General features: G+C 36.5%; 1 protein-coding gene across 9 annotated transcripts in view; it reads left to right on the top strand.

Moving 5' to 3' along the window:
* LOC145673181 (multiple PDZ domain protein-like) overlaps positions 1-21,077 on the top strand; it is an 817,414-nt gene that overhangs the window by 430,058 nt on the left and 366,279 nt on the right. For all 9 annotated transcript variants that reach the window (XM_081742643.1, XM_081742640.1, XM_081742641.1 and 6 more), the window contains 3 exons: positions 910-1,083; positions 2,512-2,649; positions 7,851-7,941. In XM_081742643.1, the coding sequence (XP_081598769.1) occupies positions 910-1,083; positions 2,512-2,649; positions 7,851-7,941 (403 nt within the window). The remainder of the gene's footprint in view (positions 1-909; positions 1,084-2,511; positions 2,650-7,850; positions 7,942-21,077) is intronic.

Genomic DNA, 21,077 nt, shown 5'->3' with positions numbered 1-21,077 from the left:
TTTCTAGTTCAGTTCGCATTTAGATTACTTGTGTATGTGGTTCTGCGTTACACGTTAGGTTCACAGCGAATGCAATCATGGTTGTGAAGCAGATGTTAAATTCAATGATAATAGTAAATAACAAATGTTTATTAACATTGTGAACAACTTCGAATGAATGGGTATTTTTTAATAGTAAAAAGAAAAGAAATCTTTGTATGTTTACTAAGATATTTAGCATTTTCGCTAAAATGCTGAAGTATTCTGCGTAGCAGTGTGTCTTCACGGAGAATAAATTGTGAAAATAATAATAATAATATTAATATTAATAATAATAATAATAATAATAATAATAATAATAATAATAATAATAATAATAATAATAATAATAATAATAATAATAGTAATAATGCTGACATTCCTTTCTTTTTTACTTAAAAGTGCAAAAAGTTTCCCGTCTTCGGGTTAGTCGTGTTTATAATGCAAAATTCAGAGTTTATCTTATATACGGAATTACCACAATTTTTAAAGCGAAAGCGTATTTAAATGCTCTTTAATTTAAAAGTACATAAATAAATTTGTACGAACTGTTTATCAGTGATAATGTTTATACAGTTTTGTCAGTTATGTTTGCCTTTGAATTAAGGTAATTTGATTTATTTAATTTGTTTTGCTACTTATTGCTTACACACAAGAAAGTAGGGTAATAAACACTAAGAACATTGTATTTATCCTCTTTTCTTTTGCATTTATTCCCATCTGGGTTGTGTTAATGTTTTATTGATCTATAGATATTCATTTTTTCCTGGTCGTTTAGTGGGAAACAGAACTATTTTATTGTGCAAAAAATAAACCTGTAGAAGATAATGTCCGAAAAAATTATCGCATATGGAACCTCGCATATATTGGTTTCGTGCTTTTCTTTTACAGACTGTAGATGGAGATTCTGATTCGCAATCTGAGGCTCAAACTCAATCAAGTCCGCAGAAGGCTGAGAGCCCAGAATTGGTAGCTGATTTAGAAGATACTTCGGAAATGCAGTTGGACAAAATAACACCTCCAGTTGTTCCTCGGGCTAGGACTCCGAGTCCAGAGCTGATTCAAGTAAGTCAAGTTTCGTTTTATAAAATAATTTTGGGAGACTACGTTATGACGTTTCTCAATACTTAATCTAATGTTAATCTCGCCAGTTTCCTCATATTCAATAAAATTTACTGGGACTTGGAAGAATTTACGTGTAGAGCTTAGCTCTTTAGACTACCTAGATTGCGAACCTGATAGGAACTATTTCCAGAAGTATTGACGGAATATTTACCAGATGTGGAAAGGCCGTTTCAGATTTATGCTTACATATTCGTTTACTAAGCAGCAACACGCATGATTATACTCTAGAAGTTATTGGGGATAGTTCGAAAGTGTTGTATGTAGACTTGCAGCAGTGGTCATATGGCTCAAAAAAATACGGCCTTTTGGGAGAGTTACGTGCGCTTGCCGACATTGGTTATAGTTACAACCAAGTAAGTAAACACTGTATAATAAAAGGTTTCTGTGTGCCAAAGAAGGGGATCAAAGCTGTGTTCAGTCCCAATAAAATCGGCACTCCTACTGTTCCTGGGTCCTCTCAAAGAACAATAGTAAGGGCAACACAACGTCCCGTCGATGTCGTAAATCGCTTAATTACGCAAAATTTACATTTGGTAAGGAAGCATCTGACTCGGGTTCATATGCTTCTTTTCTCACATATCATGCTGAATAGTCAAAAGCTGTACGAACGCTATCGTACAGGGGACAGGTGGAAATTTGTAATAACACTGAACGAGGCATCAGTATATCTCTCGAAATGAAAAAAAAGAAAGATTAACATCTACTATCATACGTGTGATTCTAGAGGTCGTTCTCACTGAATGCATGAACTGGATAGTTGTTACGTCTTCTTTCATTTTTACAGGTTTAAACTTACAATTAGGTATAGACCTCCAACTTTTGAATAGATTTAAACTTTATACTTTCCAGAACTCAAGTTTAATTAGGCTCACACCTGCATTATCTCGTCTTCGTATCTTTTATAACATTGCACGTTGCGTCTTTTTCTTTCTTTTTTTATCTCATCTAATACCTTCTTCTATGCTACATGAATACTTAGTGAACTAATTGAATTCATTAATTTCTTTATCTCTTCTTCTTCGCTGGGCTCCTTTCCACTTGTAATATTTCTTCTTTCCCTTTCTTGTCTTTCTACACCTTCCCAATCTATTTCATGTCTTGTTTCTTTACATGTGTTTAATCCGTTGTTTTTCTATCGTTGTGTTTATGTTGTTTAATTCTTTCTTCCAATCTCTTCTCTGTCTCTCCTGTGTACTTCCTATCAACTATCCTTTACATTTAATATTATACACTACCTCACTTCTACCTTACTTTCATTTCTCCTTTTCCCTTTCACTAAATCTAATATTCTGCCTTCTTTCGTGTATGTTCATATTCCTCCTGTATTTCAGCAGCTTCTTAAGGATTTCTATTTAATTTTATTTTTAGCCTGGAAAGGAAACTCCAGTAAGGGAAGCCGTTACTCCGGTATATATATCAAGTGAAGGTGAAGAAGAAGAAGACGATGAAGATATGCATGAAATTGTGAATTTGGAAGGAAAAATTATCACTAAAGGAGGTCGAGAGGTAAGTGATCTCTAGTGACGCATGTTTCTTACATAATTGTTCGTAATTAATAACTTAATGCACACATAGAACGATAAGGTATGATGCAGATGATCAGACGTCTGGAAAATGATATAAAGAAAATTACTGTCTTTATCAAAGATACAAAGTAGATGTAAAAATAATATCAAAATTGCAATATTTGCCGACGTAAAAGACCACTTTATTTTATTTATTTATTTATTTTTTTTTTTTTTTTTGTATTCAATTTTGAGAGACCCTGCCCGCTGGTCTTTGTTCCACGGAATCCCAAGTTCGGTTCCTAACTGATTGAACTCATCACGATGGATTGTGTTCCACTTTAAACGTACGTCTCTGTCTTCTTCACTGCTTGGTGCCGGAAAAGGACGTTAAACTTCAGCAATCAAGCATCTAAAAAAATATTTTTACTACATATTATGAAGATTTTTTAAAAAATACATAGTGACATCTTTAGCAAGGAATATACATGAAGTTATTTATTTATTTATTTATTTATTTATTTATTTATTTATTTATTTATTCACTAAGATTCATACAGCACAAGGCTATTTTGCTGAAACCGAACAACATAAAAAGAAAAAAGGGCAAAAACAAAAAATAACAAATACAAGGAATATACATGAAGTTATTTATTTATTTATTTGTTTATTTATTTATTTATTTATTTATTTATTTATTTATTTATTTATTTATTTATTCACAGATATTAATTTATTTATTTATTTATTTATTTATGGTGGATAGATTCATACAGCACAAGGCTATTTTGCTGAAACCGAACAACATAAAAAGAAAAAAGGGCAAAAACAAAAAATAACAAATACAAAAATAAAGAAGGTTCAATTTTCATTTTACAATATTCTCTTCAACTGAGTTCTGAAGTTTCATTCAGAAGTAAAAATGAAATCTGTTGACACTGTATTGTAATCATGCGCTAGTTTGTAAAACAAGGAGCGCTGAACAATTGATAACCTAGGAGTCTCATACGTTAGTAAATTTATAAAACGAGTTCGCCTCGGAGGAACACGAATGTTAGATACAGTTAGCGATAATAAGAATTCAGAATCAATTTTACAATTGATAACCTTATATAGATAAAGTAAATCAGCAGCACGACGTCGTTTGACAGAGGCACTTAAGTTCATTAAAGACATTAGTTCCTGTCTCGAGTGTTCACGTAACTCAGGAATTCTAAATTTAACTATGGCAAGAAAGAAGTTTAAAACCGAGTCAGTGCGAGATAAATTAGTAGGTACTGCCATATTCCGCACAGACGAACAATATTCAATGATCGGGAGGATGAAAGTCTTATAAAACATCGTAAGGACAGGGATCCGGAAATCTAAAAAGTAGATCAAGTAGTTTCATGGATCTGGATAAGGCGATATGATCTGATCCGCAAAGGAGAGTTTTTCATCAAAGACAACGCCTAGATCTTTTCTGAGAAGAAACTCGTTTGATGGGTACATTGTTGACATTATAAGTCTGATGAAGTACATTCTTTCTCAAAGTGATACAGAGAGTGGAACATTTTTGGGGGTTTAAAAATAGATTCCAGTTTGAGCACCAGTTGCTTAACGTATCTATGTCAGGTTGCAATGAAGAAGCATTATCAACGTTGTTAATAACTCGAAAAAGTTTACAATCATCAGCGAAAAGCAAAATATTTGATGAAGAGGTTGAGAAGATACTAGGTAAGTTGTCAATGTAGAGTAAAAACAAGAGTGGGCCCAGCACGCTCCCTTGAGGCACTCCGGATTAGTTAGCAGTGCTTAACTAAATATAGAATCGTGTGCGCGGCATGAAATGTCTGTAGGGTATGCGTGTCCAGAAAAAAAAAAAAAAAAAATCATACTGTGAAATGGTAAATAAAACGATTGTATATAAACGGCCTTTACTGAGTCACTGAGGTGTACGTAACTGAAATTTTATTGTATACCATAAGGAAGCAAGGAAAACACCAAATAACTCAGAATCGGAAAAAATACCGAAATTTTAGTAACCAAAATTTCCGTACCGGAATATAGGACGCACCCCATTTTTGAACTTATCCTCAAAGTAATAAGTACATCTAATACGCCGGTAAATATAGTAGGTAGCAAAAAGAAATATAATAGATGATGTAGTATGTCTTTATCAGAAGACTCCAATGAAGATGTCTTTCATGAGGTCAGAATTAATTCTATGTCCTCAATGTCATTACCTGAATCGGAGGTTGAGTGCAAGTTAGGTTGAAATGAAATGAAATTTTGAGTTTTACGTCCCACGGTTATGCCGGTTAGGCTAAAGGAGACGGTGATAATGAGTAATGAATGAAATGGTGGAATGAAGAAAGCGGGAGGAAACGGGAGAACCCCGAGAAAACCCACGCACACGGTGTTTGTCCACCACAAAGTTCACTTGGCGGGAGCAGGGTTTGAACCCGAGACCCCTAGCACCAGAGGTGCAAGTTAGGTTGACTAAAATTAAAGTTTGAAGATTGGTGTTTATTGGCAAGTAGAGACTAGCAGAAGATAGCGTATCTAATTAACGAGTGAAGTTTAACCTTTTGAAAATTCCATCAGTCAGTTTCAGCTAAACCTGAAATTTGCAGTTTTCATTGTTTTTTGTTCATTCTACGTTTATTTATTTTGTTATGGTGAGATTTGTACACACACATGAGGGAACGGTGGGAAGGGAGAGGCGGCTAAAGACCAACAACTGATTTGAAATTGATTCGTAGAAAACCTGACGCAAAGTTTTAGTCTGCAAAGAAAGAAAAGAAAATACTTCATCTCGTATTTTTTCCGTCGTACTTTGAGATTGCTGTTGAAGAATGTTGAAAAGAAAACTTCCCAGTAATACGTTCCACTTTTCAAGAATGCACCCCAGGCAAAACTTCCATATCTGAAATGTAAAGAGATTGGTCATCATAACAAATATGTTCACTATGTAGAATGGAAGAGTGCTTACCATATTGTGAGTTTTTTCACAAAGGAGGCTAATTGCAATATCAATGTTCCTTACAAAATGCTATAAAAATAGTTTAGATTTTTCGAGAATTTCTTTGAAAAAAAGTCAGCATGTGAATTCCCACTTTATAAAGCTTAATGGTAAGGATTTTTAGCAATGAAGAAGCAGCGGACTTATTTGCTTCACATTTTTAGTCTGTCTACAAAAAATTCCGGCAGGATACAAAATTCGTGAAATTACAAAATCTGAGTCTAAATGTGACTCACGTAACTCATTTATTTTTATTAGTGTAACGCTAGAGGAGATTTAGGAAGCCATAAATAAACTGAAACCGAAACGTTCTCATGGACCAGATCTTATTCCATCTTAGTTGTAAAGGGTTGCGGGGAGATGTCAAAAACTCCTCTCCACATAATAATAATAAATTTGTCACTTAAAAGTTCTACATTTCCGACTAGATGGAAGGAAACCATTCTTTATTCTATTCCAAAATTCGTCTCAAAAAGTGAGATTAACAATTACTGACCCGTTTCCTTTTTTTTTTTTTTTTTTTTTTTTTTTTTTTTTTTTTTTTTTTTTTTTTTTGTGGTTGGCAAAGTGTATGAAAATATCTTGTTTGATAGAGTTATGATTCACGCTCGTCCTGGAATTTCGCCATATCAACCTGAATTTTTGATATATAGATCTAGTATTTCAAATTTGACATCAATTACACTTTTTGGCTACAATTCTTGATAGAGGTGGACAGGTACATTTTATATACACTGGCATAGCAAAAGAATTTTACACTGTCGATCATGGCATATCACTACATAAGTTCAGTCTCTTTAATTTTGCAAAACTTACTCTAATGTTTCTAGTTTCGTATTTAAAAAGATTGTAAGCAGTCTGTTTTTTTATCGTGAGGGCATTTCTAAGTTGATAGACGTTCGATCTAGAGTACCTCAAGGATCAAATCAAGGACCCTTACTTTTTATACTTTTTAATGACTTAACCAGTTCTGTCAAAACGTCAAAATAATTAATATATACCGATGGCTTTAAAATGTATGCATAAATTGAATCAATAAATGATTGTGAAAAATTACAAGATGGGTTCGTAAACATATTTAACTGGTGTATAGAAAATAATTTAAATATAAATATCAACAAATGGAAATCTATTTCCTTCGCGTGTACTAGAAATAGGTTTGATTACTGCTGTTCGTTAGGTAGCATTCCACTAATTAAAGAAGAGATGGTTAGAAACCTTGGTGTTGTATTCGATAGTCATTTCACATTTGCAACTCACATTTTTTCATACTGAATGAGGTTTGCGTTGGATTATAAGAGTTGGAAAGGATTTCAAATAAATTTAGTCTCTCAAAATACTTTACTTTGCGCACGTCAGGTCGAAACTGGAAAATGCTTCTCAAATATAGTAACTGGAATACATTAAATATACTAGCAATGTTGAAAACATACAAGCTAAATTTTTAAGATTTCTCTCTTTCAATAAGACTCAGAACTATCCCAAATATGACTCAGCTTCCAAACTAAACCCTAATTTTAGTAACCATCCTTGGAAAGAAAATGATTTACTCATGATCTTGTGCTTAGACATAAAATACTACACAATAGAACTAACTGTATTGACTTCAAAAGATCAATTTAAGGGTTCCTTATCCAAATATACGAGATCGAAATACCGTTCTTTTCTTTTGCTATATAAAGCTAAAACAAATATACTTTTAAAAATTCTCGTACTTGTAAAATGTGTGCTTCCTACGACAGAGTTCAATACTTTGGATCGACAATTGATATTCTTAATGACATTGAGAGTAACTTAAAAATACAGCTTGTTTATTATGTTATAATTACTATCTTGTGTATATCTTACATAAAGTACATGAATAGTCTTAATAATATTGTCTTAATTTTTGTCTTAATTAGATATTATCATGAATATTATTACTGTAACCTAAAATATTGTAATTATGCAGTAGCCTATTGTACTCTTCTTTAAACAAATAAGCAGATAAGTAATCCAAATATTTCAGATAAGTAATCCAGGAAAATATTTCACATGCACACCGAGCAAGTTTGGTCTATATTAGATGAATTCTTTAGATCGCGTACAATATCTTTTCGTATTCTTTTCTTTTGAGTGATTTCTTTTTTAAATAGAAAACTTAGTTAATTTGTATTTTTGTATTCATATTAATAATTAGCGTTCTAACTTATTTTCAGATCCATCGTGCCAGTGCTGGAAATGTTAGGAGAACCAAGGAAGAGATCCTGGCAGACCCAGAAAAAGAGGATGAATTCGGTTATACAACATGTAAGTACCTCCCGTTGTGGAGTTCTGTCTTTATATCATTACAAAGCATTTCTATTTTTATATCCTTTTTCAGTCATATTACAATACCTGTATTATTATTTTACGAAAACCTTAGCGCTAAGGTCAAGAAGTCAAGGAAATTTCAAATTATGTAAGTAATCCATCAAACTCGACACATATTAAGCATTTAAATACCTCTGCGGAAGGAAAAACTAGTGATTTAAATACCCGAAATTAAGTCCTAATTTTCCTCCTTAATACCTCTTGAGAAACGAGTTGCAAAATAAACTTTGAACGTATTGAGTTAAAGCATAATACATATAAATAGCATATGTTCGGAATGTGGACAATTCGTCACTGCATTTCCACGTTTCTTGTCCTTCTTAGAGTTTTAACTCTCACGGATGGTATTGCTAAACCAAGGTTTAGGTTCATTTTCAGTATCTAGTCTATATGAAACGTTAGCCTTGTAATTTAACGAGAGACACGTACTATTGTACATGTGCTCTTATCAATAAACAAGGCTGTTCTCCCGCATCACAGGCGAGGGTATTGACCATTTAGTATAATGAAACTCTACTTAAGTTGTTCAAAAGAAACAGAAAGCTTAACCACCTTAATAAAGAGTGTGTCTTTAGACGCAACAGAAGACTATGCGAACCGAGAATAGCGTCTACAAATACGTTAAATTTTAAAAATCCGTTTTAAGGGAATCCTTGTTAGAGACGCAATCTTTTGGATCTTTGCTTGGCATGGTTCTGCCATCTAGTGTATTCTTTCAAACCTCTTTGTTCAAAGCAGGGGGCATTCGATTCCCGGTGGGGACACTCGGTCGGAAAAGTGTAAAACGCTTTTTCAGGCCAGCCACGCTGAATGAGGTTTTTCCTGGGTTTTCCTCATTCCCACCAGGCAAATGCCGGGGTGGTACCTAACTTAGAGGTCCCAGGTCGCTTCCTTCCTTCCCTTTCCCCGGATTGTGTGCTCACCAAGGGACGTCATCCCTCAAACGTGACGAGCTAAATGTCCTTAGATGCCGAACGCCCAAAAATCTAAATCTTGAATCCTAAATTAAAGCAGGGGGCCGTGGTGGCTCAGTGGTAGAGCGTTCACTTCTGGTGCATGGGGTCCTGGGTTCGATTCCAGCTCGCGCCAAGTAAACTTTCTGGTGGATAAACACCGTGTGCGTGGGTTTTCTCGGGGTTCTCCCGTTTCCTCCCACTTTCTTCATTCCATCATTTCATTCATTTCTAATCACCACCTGTCCTTCAATCTAGCTAGCATAACGTAGCTAGCTCATAGAAGAGAGCGAGGTGAAGTAATTTCTTTTCCTTTTTTATTGCGCCAATGAGAAAGCATATATTTATATGCTTGCAAATACATTCTTCATTGTTTTGTAATTTAACAATTTCGAAATTAATTTATAAACGTGCTTTTCGAGCATAACTATTGAAGATACAATCTGGAAATAAGTAACCACAAAATTTCTCGTACTGATTCGTTATTCCAAATGAAAAGATAAGAAATTAAGATCAAGTTTGAGAAACTGAAGAAAGTAGAAAGAAATTGGAGCGTCTTGACTGAAGCTGATTAGCACAAAGCCTGTCAATATGTCTGTTTTTGCAAATTTTTCGGTACCCGCACGGCGAATTTTATACACGGTCTAAAAGTAAATCGAGCAACGGCTAAATAAACTCAACTTTATTTTTCAAAATCCTTTTCGCATCCACTTCACGGGGGCTCAGTTGTAGAGGGCTTTCCTCTGATGTGTGGGGTCCCTAATTCAATCTCCATCCAAACAAATTTGTGGTCGACAACCTCGTGTCAGTGAGTTTTCTCGGGGTACTCCCGTTTCCTCCCAACATTCGTATTTCACTGATTCTTCCGTCATCATTCACTTGCGTTAATCATCCGTCTCCCTTGGAATAAAGGGTATAATCGTAGGACGTTAAACTGAAAGATTTCATTTCATTTTCACATGCATCGGACAATATGAAATATTTACACTTACATGGCGTACGTAGTTTGTTAATGATTTCTGGAACTGCTTTTACTAGGTCTCAGTTTTCGATCTATAGTGAAAACAAAAAGTTTTAGCTCTAAAAGAAGGCGTTTTTGACTTATATATAGAGGAAATATTCTCCTTAAGTTTGGCAATAATATTATCCTCAGACTGTAAATTATTCATTGTAGCTTTGGAAAATTCAAGATTACTAATAAAACTGCAACTGACCAAAGCTATATATATATATAAGATAAGATTATATATTTGTGTTACAGTTTATGTAACACAAATTTATTTATAATCTTAAAATATATATACTGCTTTGGTCAGTTGGAGTTTTATTAGTATCCTCAGACTGTATATACGCTTACATTTGTACAGTATGTATGTCTTTCAGGATTATGTGCAGTTACATTTAACAGAAACTTGGATGTGTTCATATTCATTGAATAAAGAATTTGTTTTCTCAATAACATAGGAGTAACATTATTCGGTGAAAACCGTCCCTGGCAGTTAGAAACTGTTGTAGTATTACTTACTTTATGCCGTTAGCATCAAATTATTTAGTATTAGAAGCTTATCTCTTTCACTTTCACCGTGTTCCGCGCTTTGCCGTATTACTCGTCTGATTTTTCTCTGCATGCGGCGAAGTTGGAAACTAACTTCCTTATTTACAAGTGGTAGGAGCAACATGGCAGGGTCGCCAGAGGTACTAGTTTCTTGAGATTTCTTTTATGGTCAGATTTTCGAGAAAATCAAAAAGATATGAACAGAATCAAATTTGGGTGAGAGTAGTGTGTACATATTTCAAGTCGTTTTGCGAGAAATGTGTAAAACTATTTGATATGGAATCAAACATTAAAATATCTAGATGGCTGCCTGACCTGAAGACGTCCTGGCAACCCTGTAAAGGAATACAGAAAACCATTCCTGCCTTCCCTCCCACCACCCCCTTCGCCCAGTGTTAAAACATAAACACAACAGCAGCGCCACTACAAAACAAATGCACAGACTCGTGTGACGGGTAATACGTGATATATTAGGACACATCGGAGAAGTCTAAGTAATCGTTTTACCCATAAAGCGGCAGATGTACAGTAGGTATATGAAGTCACGGGAGCGTTAATCATAGAGTAAGCATTGGCCTTTAATGGTTTCACGCACTCGAAATGTTACAGGAAGTTGTTCTTTTAATTATTGCTTAATAATCATGTTACTCCTCGAACTAGCTATTTCATAATTCTAGTGGCGAAATACTAGTCTTTCATCATGTCTGTCCTTGAACTTTTGTAATTTTTTTTTTTTTTCTCAGGAACGATTTGACCATAAAACCACTCTAAAGTTGGAATTTTTAATTTTTACTGATTTACTTAGGTAACGATAACGAAAACGTACAAGCATACCGAATTTCATGTTTGTATTCCAATTCCAAGTACCTAAAATATGAGATTATAGCTCCAAAAAAAGGTCCATTTAAGTAACATGGAGAATTTCTTCATCTCCCCTTTACACCCCCTAAAAATTAAAAATATTCACTTTCGGCAATTTTTCTGTCTATTAGTTTCGAGAAGCTACAATCATGTCAAATTTAATCATTGTTGCCCTACAGGAAGTGCCGAATAATTTAGGGGTGTAAAAGATGTCCCATATAAAGAACATGGGGAAAGATTTTTCAGTTTCCCATAAAACCACGCTAAAGTTGAAAATTTTTATTTTTACTGATTTACTTAGATAATGCTAACGAAAACGTACAAGCATACCGAATTTCATGTTTGTATTCCAGTTCCAAGTATCTAAAATACGAGATTATAGTATGAGAGTAAGTCATTGTTTATTTAGGTGACCTGTGATATTTGATTAAGATCAAACACAACCAAAAGGCGCTAAAGACATTTCAAGGTCAAAATTGACCTGAAAATAGAAAGAGGATATCTTCGTCTTTACTTGAAGAAAAATCTTTCGTATTGTTTAACTTTTTGTCGAGTGCTTTCATGATGATTTGGTCTACTTGTTCAATCGTGCCTTTTTGATCCTCCGTTCCTCAGCTTCCTGTTGAATTTATTTTCGAATAGGCGAGTCCGTTAAGATGCGGGGCTTATTATCTTATTTGGCTTGTGACATTCAAACGGACTATCTTTTAAGAAATGTCGCAGAAAGTCGGGTGAAGAGTTGTCGAAACTTGTGCTAGATGCACGCGAATCTTCTTTCAAATTCAGCTTTTCTGTGGGTGCTAGGAGCTACGAGCAGCTGAGGCTACTAGATAGACAGACTTGCAGTTTCCTGAAGCTTCGTTAGAAACCACATCCATTACTGAAGAGATCTGAAAGTTCTCATCACTGAATACTAGCCTAGAGAATGACCATAGTTTTGGATTTTCGAATGTTAATGTGATATTCTTCGATACGGTATATATTAGAATAAATAGGCACCTTTTGTTTAAAATGTGAGGTTTTAAATTATGGCGCGCATTTCAGGATGAGTTTCAACTAGTCGTCTTGTGCTACTTTCAGTTATCTCTTTAAAGGATTGATCAAATTACGTGTAGGATGTGAAGTTTGTGAGTGCAGTGAGGGCGAAATGTTACAAGCATCGTTTCGTGTTCTTTAGCAAACAAAATAACCTCAAGAGTGCAATAACTTACATCAAGTTGTCATGCATTCATACTTTCGGAAACACAAACACAGGCAGTACACAGTTACCAATCGCATTCACAATCATGCAACACAATATCATAGTCTCACTTTCAGCAGGTACTGCTTGTCCCACTTTGCCTTGCACCAAGTTGAGTAACGACCTTTGGAGACTGCACAACTGTCGCATTACCAGTCTCGTCAACACTGTGAATTCTGTCAGGAGTAAAATTTCCAGATTGAAGGGCCTTTTCATAATTTTAAAAAGAAAAAGCTCTTGTATTTTGACCCCTCTGTTAATTGCGGTAGATCTGACCAGACTCGTGTCTTCAGTTTCAATAATGAGGGAGTAGTCTGTCATTTTTTAAAATCGTTTCCCGAGTTCCTCCCTGCAGTTTTGTTTACATTCCTTGATTCTTAATTTAAGAAGTACGTTTTTTTTTTTTTTTTTTTTTTCATAATCGCATGCAGATTTCAGTAACTGGACATAATTAAGCCCATAATTCAATTTTGAGCATTTGATTACGTATTCAGTTAACATCGATTCTTGTTCTTTTGTATACATTGTTGACTGGTTAATCGTGAGTCGCAAAAGAGAAAATTGTTGATGCTCGGTTATGTACTGTACTTTTAGCGTGAAGAAAGTGTCTTTCATGTTTTACGAGGGACAAAAGTCACGACCAAACCACATCGGCAAAAAGGGACAGTGGTCAAAAGAAAACCTTCAGTGATAGTGACAGTGACAGGTTCCGCCAAGCATTAAATCGAATTGTCACTCATAATCGTCATGTGACTGCGATGCAAGTAACAGAGAAACTCAGTCAACATCTCTCACACCTGTGTCAACAATCACAGTCCGCCACGAGTCATTTGTCATGGACAGTTGGGGTTGGGTGCATGAGCAAAACTGTTTACGAGGAAACATAACGCTTTAGCATGACGCCAGTACAACATGGAAGACTGCTGACTTGAAATGTGTGATATGGGTGAAGGAATCATAGTTTATCTTATTAGCGCCTGGCGTAAGCATAAGGGAGCTTAAAGTTTCACTCTAGTTGTGTTTATGTATGTGTTATTTACTTTTCGGTAATTACTGGTCGGATCTAAATTAAATTTGACGGGCAAGTAGCTCAGCGTCCGTCTAAGGAATAAAGATCACTGTCTTCTAGCCAAGCATGACCAGGGATAAGATCGACTTGGTTGTGTTCGGCTTGTATGTTGTACTTTATTTCTCATGAACTACTGGCCGGATCTAAAGGTTTGGTGGGCAAGCATAGTCTAAAGAATAAGGATCGCTATATTTGATGGCTGAGCTCGTCCAGAGAGTGGCTTGGCTCCAGTGCCGTGCCGTGGAAAATCAGGGCCCGGGGCGAGAGTATACGACGGCACCCCCATACATATGTTCCAAGTAATTTTCCCCTTCTTTTGCCCCCTTTTCTCCCGATTTTCGTCCCCCCCTTACTTCGGTGTCCGGGGCCGTCGCCCCGCTCGCCCCCTTCCCGGCACGGCCCTGCTTGGCTCGGCTCAGGCTCGTTAGGCAACAGAAGTTGTGTTCCGCTTATTTCAAACCACGAGTCGTGTTTACGTATGGCGGACGCCCAAAAAATGATATGATCCGCAATGTCTCAGGCTCAGCCCAACTGGGAAATGCGATGACGACTTTGTGATCTGTAGACTGAAATATCTTTGTTTTCAGTGGGTTCTGCGCTGCCGCTCACTGGTTGCGTCACTGCCCGTTGTTATGTCGCCATTTTAGGGGACCAGCAGCATCCTGTGATCCAGATTGTTTCCAGGCAATGACTCAGTATTCTGATATAATAATATGGCCGAAGCTGGCCTGTTGCGACGTAAGGTAAAAGCATTAGACTTAAAGATGGCACGTAAGTTGAAACCGACAGAGAAGGACCGGTGTCTGAAAGTGTGCAATTCTCTGCGTATACGGAATCATCGGAAGCTTTCCTGCATCAGATTGTCACTTCAGATGAAAGATAGAGGTACTACGAAATCGTAAATGGTCAAGATAGTAGTCGGGTGGTGATCACTAAGTCCGGAGAAGAGTCCACAAGGAACGGACATGAACGTGTCATCTGGACCTCAAAGTCAAACCTAGTCCACTCGATAAACATAACAAAGATATGGCCATGCACAAAAAAATAGATATCTTGGACAACTGAGTAAGCACCTGGGGTCCATTAACCTGTTAGTATAAAAAATATCATAGACTTGTAGTGAAATAGCTATTGTGTCAACACCGTTCTTTGAAAAGTGGCTTATAGTTCTTCTCATCAGCATGAAACAAGCTTTCCAGGACTGCTACGTATTGGCGCTTATAATGTACCTGAACAGGGAAAATTGGGATAATGTCGGGAAAATTCCCTCCAAAAATTCCTCCCATCAACTTTGGCCCCCTCTGGAGTGGCTCCTTGGGAAAACACAAATCCAAATGTATCTCGAAAAATATTATAGGGGATAGGAAGTAGGTGTACCAAGTTTCGTTTTGATAGACTGAATAGGTGTGAGGAGAAAGGTTATGTACCAATACGCTCTGTACATACCAAACCAAACCTATGACCTGACCTATAAAGATAATATAATATAAAAAATTATGAACACAATATTTATCCTGATATCAAGATTTGTACCACATTCTCTGTAGAATGAAGCCAGCGTTTCAATAGTTATCACGCACAATGTTCCGCGACATGTGGAGGAGGAAATTGGGGACAGATCGGAAAAATGCATCCAAGATAGCCTTATTGTGAAGTTGTGCATCCTCTCAAGTGACATCTGAGCCGTTAGGAGTTAGTGTGCGAATTAAATGACCTTTTACAGGTGAGGTAAAGTGCACATCCGAGAAAATTAACATGAGGTAGTTCAAAACTTATGAGAGACATCCAATTCTTCAGAGGGGGCTTTGGTATACTACATTTCCCCTCATAACTATGCCGTCTATCAAAACGAAACTTGGTACATTCATTTCCTATTCCCTATAGTATATTTCGATTGTGTGTTTTTACCCGGGGCCACTCCAGAGTAGGGCAAAATTAATGGGAGGGAATTTTTCCGACATTATTCCAATTTTCCCTGTTCAGAAATCTTGGGAAGTTCGTTTCATGCTGAAGGAAATATACTATAAACCATGACTTTCCAGTGAACAGTCTTGATGCAATAGCTATTTCACTGCAAGTCTATGATTTTCTTTATACTAACAGTGTTAATGGACCCCAGGGACTTACTCCGTTGTCCGTGAAGCCTAATTTTTTGTGCACGATCATATCTTTGTTATGTTTATCGAATGAACTAGGTTGGAATCGGAAGTCCGGATGACACGTTCATGTTCGTTCCTCGTCAGTTTCACAACTCAGAAGCAATTTGTTGCGGTTTTCTATTTTCTATTCCACAACTCTTTTATCCAAAGACAGCATACCAAAGACTTGGCTCGCTCTTACCTGACCAAACGATCGTAGTGTCTGATAATAACTTCAGTCTATTGCCATCGGACTGTCTTCAAGGGATACTAGTGCGTCTTCAGTACTTGGAGAAAAAAATTTCGAGACGAGGCGAGAAAAGCTTTCCGAGGATTGAGACGAGATAAGAAAACCTTATTTCTTGTCTCCTCCTGTTTCGTAGGCAACATTAGTTGATATGGTGATGAAGCGATTCTTCGTTTTTTTTCTTTTTTATTTTCTTTTCTTTCTAAACGAAATCATTACTGCGAATCGCTTCAGTGCATAACTTTACAAAATGCACCGCAAACTTGTCGGTAAGGATCCAGACTGGTTACAGTCCATAACAACATCTTGCTCAAAGAAGGATGCAGATGCTCCATGAATTGAGTTATGAGACTTCTATTTCCATCGTATTTCCTGACTTTTCTCCCAACAATTACAACCGTTTTCGAAATCTCGAATACTTCTTGGGGCGAATAACTTATGTGATGAACGGCCAGTGCAATGTGGGAATGTAAACTTCTTGGCATTGCAGATTCGTCATGCAATCCAGTCGTTGACAGAAAGGTGGCAGTGACTGCAGCCGGAAACTACTGTAATTAAGTAGTAGTTTTCTTTCTTTCTTTCTTTCTCTCTCTCTCTCTCTTTTCGTTTGGAAATGTTTAGTATCATTGACAATTCAATCGCACACATGGGCGGAGTTAGCAATTAGGAAGGGGGTGGTGCACGGTAAACACAAATGAGAATTGAAGGGTCTTATAAGTGGCATTTTTATTTTTTGTCAAAAAAAGTTTGCCCATACCAATATATACTTAGAGTGTTGATATATATATATATATATATATATATATATATATATATATATATATATATATATATATATATATATATATATATATATATATATATATATATATATATATATATATGGCCTATGGAACCCGGAAGTTGGATGCCGCACTTGCCAAAACTCTCCATTAACTTCTGTTTTTAACCAGCTCGATCCAGTTTCTATTTGTATTTCTATTTACAAAGGGTGTTAATGAACTATACCTACAAACTTTAAGAGGTGATTTCTCTCATCAAAATAAGTAAACAAAGTTCATGTGGACCTATGGGAAACAGTACATAGTTTCAGAGCTAGGACCGTCCAAAAGTGTGGATAAACTACATTACAAAACGCGTTATTTCTATGACGAAAAATCGTAAAGTGGCGGTTCATAATTAGCGTAAAGAAAGTCACAAATACGTAATCCAGAAATGCATATTTCAGTAATGTGTAATGAGTGCATAAGAGATTCTTTATATGACATTATACTCAGATATGTTTCCAACAGCATTCTAAGATTTGCTCTGATTTAACGGTGAATCCAAAGTAGGCTGTAGGTAAGCCTTGATAACAGGAAACACGGAATGTCCGTAGTGTTCGGAACCACCACCTCCACGGCATCTGTTGTTTCGAATAACAGTTGCTGCGATGTATTTCTTCACGGTACAATTTACGGTTTTTGCGTACACAAGCGTGTAAAATACATCACAGCATGTGTTATTCCAAACATAATGAACCGTCGAGCTGGCGATTCGTATCACTTCCGACTTCCTGCCAATGCATTCAGTGATCACTGCTGCCAAGACATATTTTTTCCTATCTAGGATCCATCTTAATTCAGAGCACATCAGTGAATTCTTTTGGGGGCATGTTTGGTAATTATACTATATGTCCTGTAGGAAATCCCTTGCTCACTTATTGAACATTACTGAAATATACATTTTTCGATGGCGTATGTGTTCCTTTACGCTGATACATGACCACCACTCCAAGGCTTCACGTTTTAAAACGAACGCGTCTCTCAATGATGTTATTCCACGCTTTTGGGCAGCCCTAGCTCTGAAATTATGTACTTCTCCCTCCCCCACAGGTACATTTGAACTTTCTCTTTTTCTTATTTTGATGTGAGGAATTGCCCATTAAAGTTTAGTTATAATTTATTAACACCCTTATTCCCATTCAAATGACAGACAAAATAATACCGTTTGGATCACGTTTTAAAGAAATGAAAAATGAAAAATGTATTAGCACAGCGTTTAGTTGTAACGTGGGTTAAGGGAGTGAATATCTATGTGAAATTACGTTATTGGGTTTTTATTGTAAAAATGAAGGCTCAGTTCGTGGACTGTGTAATTTCAATTCTTCGTTTATTGGCGGCATACAAATTTAGCACATAATAATAATAACTGAATCTGTTTTCTGAAACACAGTGTCATTTAATACTAAAAAAAATATATATATTAAATTATTAAAAAGAATCAAATGCAAATGTTACATTAAATAAGTAACCGTAGCCATGTTGTTTCTAATCCTAAGGAGTGCCTGTCTTTTTATAATAAAATTTAAAATAATTTAGTAATGAGAAAAAATCTCATGTAGATATAGAGATGGTTATGAAAATAATGGAAACATCTGCAGTTTGCAACATGTGTGTGTGTTGTCCCGCGTAACGTAGTCGCTAACGCTGTCGCCTTTGGTACGAGGTGCGAGCGGTTCAACTAAAAGATGCAACAGCTTTTCAGGCCACCATCCTGAGTGAGTTTTTTTTCTTTGGTTTTCCTCGTTCAACCCAGCAAATCCCGGGATGGTACCTAACATACAGATCCCAGGCCGCTTCCTTCTAAACCTCGTTCTCCAGATAATATGGTTACCGAAGGACGTCATCACTTATACGTGACATAGATGCCATTAATACTCAGAAATATATAATGGAACATGTATTAGTAACACTGAGGATGCATGATACCGCCTGGCCGTTGTTAGTGGTGTCTTAGAGATCGTATGTTGAAGACAATCGTGGTGGAACGTGGAGGGGGGGGGGGTTGAAGCTGGCAGACAATAGTGATGGTCATACAAAATAGGATACCTCTCTTAGTTTCAGAAAGGTTAAATTGTTGATGAGCGATTAATTGACGTAAGTGCTTCTAAGATGGCCTGTTTGTTCGGTGTATCACGAGGAACAGTGTCCAAGGTGATGATGGCCTACATATCTCATAGCAAAACAACATTGGCAAAAAGTAATAGTGAACGAAAAAGGAGCCTGACTAATAAGGATCGCCGAACATTGAAGGGATTGTCACCAAGGACCGTAGAACGAATGAGCCCAAAATGACTACAGGACTCAATTAACATCTGGATCAGCTCCTTAGAACAGTCACAGTCCGGCGTGAGTTACATAATTTGAAGGTCCGCGGTCGGGTTGTGATTTCGAAACGAAACCGCTGATTACCGTCAACAACGCTTTAGCGTGAAGAAAAAATGCGAACATCCAAAATGAACCAGTCATGACAGAAACGTAATATAGTCTGATTAATCCTCTTTCACCCTTATTTTCAACAACAATTAGTGTTCGTGTGTGGCGGACGCACAAAGAAGAATGTACCCGAACTGTCTCTGCTGTACCGTTGTAAAACGTGATGACGGGTTTGTGATGCTGTGGGCAAGAATTTTCTGATATTTCATAGATTCAGATTTGGCTGGCTACGGATGGTATCGAGACGAGACGAGACGAGACTTTGTACAGTCTCGGTCTCGTCTCGAATATATTCGCAGCTAACCTCTGTACCTAGAGGCCTTCTCCTCGAACCGCAACCTGAGGACGCGCCATGGCGTGGTAACAGGATATATATAAAATTTGAACTTTAGAGATAGACTATGCTACGTCACTTTTTGGTCGAAATTGAGTTAAGAATACATTTTTTTAATAGACTATATGTTCTTTCTAGTGCTGTAATAACATAAGTCTGAACGCATCCTACTACTTTGTACTACTTAATATAGTTTGAGAAACAGTACTATAGGTCTTACTTAAGGAACTGGTTTTTCGCTTCTTCTGTAAAATTACGAAATTATGACTTGGTTTAGTTCAGTGGCGGATCCCGGGGGTTTCGATCGGGGCGATTTCCCCCCCCCCCCAGAAGAGGAAAGATTTTTTTAAATTTTATATGTAAATAAACCCATCCCAGAGTTCGGAACTCTTAAAAGTAGCTCTAAGTAGCAATATTACAACCCCCCCCAGAAGTCCGTCATGGATCCGCCCCTGGTTTAGTTTACGTCTGAGGTCCAGACATAATAAAAAATCATCACCATCATCATAAACAACTATTATCGATCCACTGCTGGATGAAGACCTTTCCAAGTCTTCTCCACAACTATCTTTTGCAATTCTTTTCCAGTGGTTCTGATTTCGTCACACCTGCTTGTAATCGGACGTTCCTAGGCTGTTTTAATCTTGTGGTATCCAGTACAGAATTATTTTCGTCCATTGACCACAATTTTTTTTTGCAATATGTCCAGCACATTTTCCAGTCCGTTAAAAAAAAAAAAATCATTAGTACCAGTCATTAGTTGGCAAATAATTCATTTCTATCTATTTGAGGTACAAATAGTTCAAATTCGCTACTTTTGGAGCACAGATACGCTCCTTTTTGATCTCAAGACCTGGCAACATTGACTCTATGATTTAAATCAACATAATGAGAGGATCCCCATTTGGTCCAGCGGCTAGCACGCTTGACTTCGGTTCACGTGGTTCTGAGTTCGATTCCCGGTGGGGCTATAGTTGAACGACCGAAATGGTTCGGATTCCACTATAATCAGTAGCTCCACGTCTCATTTAGCTGTCCTAGTATAACCATGGGATGTTAAAACAAACCAAACCAAAATCAACACAATGTGTATTACTAACTGTGGGTCGCCCTTGAATAATTGCATATAGCTATATGGTATGGATCGAATTTGATGTGGTCGGTGGTCAAACTAAAACAAGTGAAATTTAATTAGTGTGTAATTAGAACTTTTAATTAAGCACAGTTTTAATCTAAAGTGTACATCAAGCCTAAGGCTTAGGTAGCTAGCTTTACTGAAAAGCTACCAGTTACAATTTGCATTTACATGTATTGCTGGAACTAAAACTCTTGACATTAACATTATAGATAGCCCAAAGATTATGAATAACCTAGTCTTTTGAAAATATTTTTGCACCATAAAACAAATTACGAGTAATT

This window comes from Thermobia domestica, chromosome 16, assembly GCF_964235325.1.
Source record: "Thermobia domestica chromosome 16, izTheDome1.hap1.1, whole genome shotgun sequence".
NCBI lineage: Eukaryota > Metazoa > Arthropoda > Insecta > Zygentoma > Lepismatidae > Thermobia > Thermobia domestica.
This window is presented reverse-complemented; position numbering and strand designations above follow the sequence as displayed.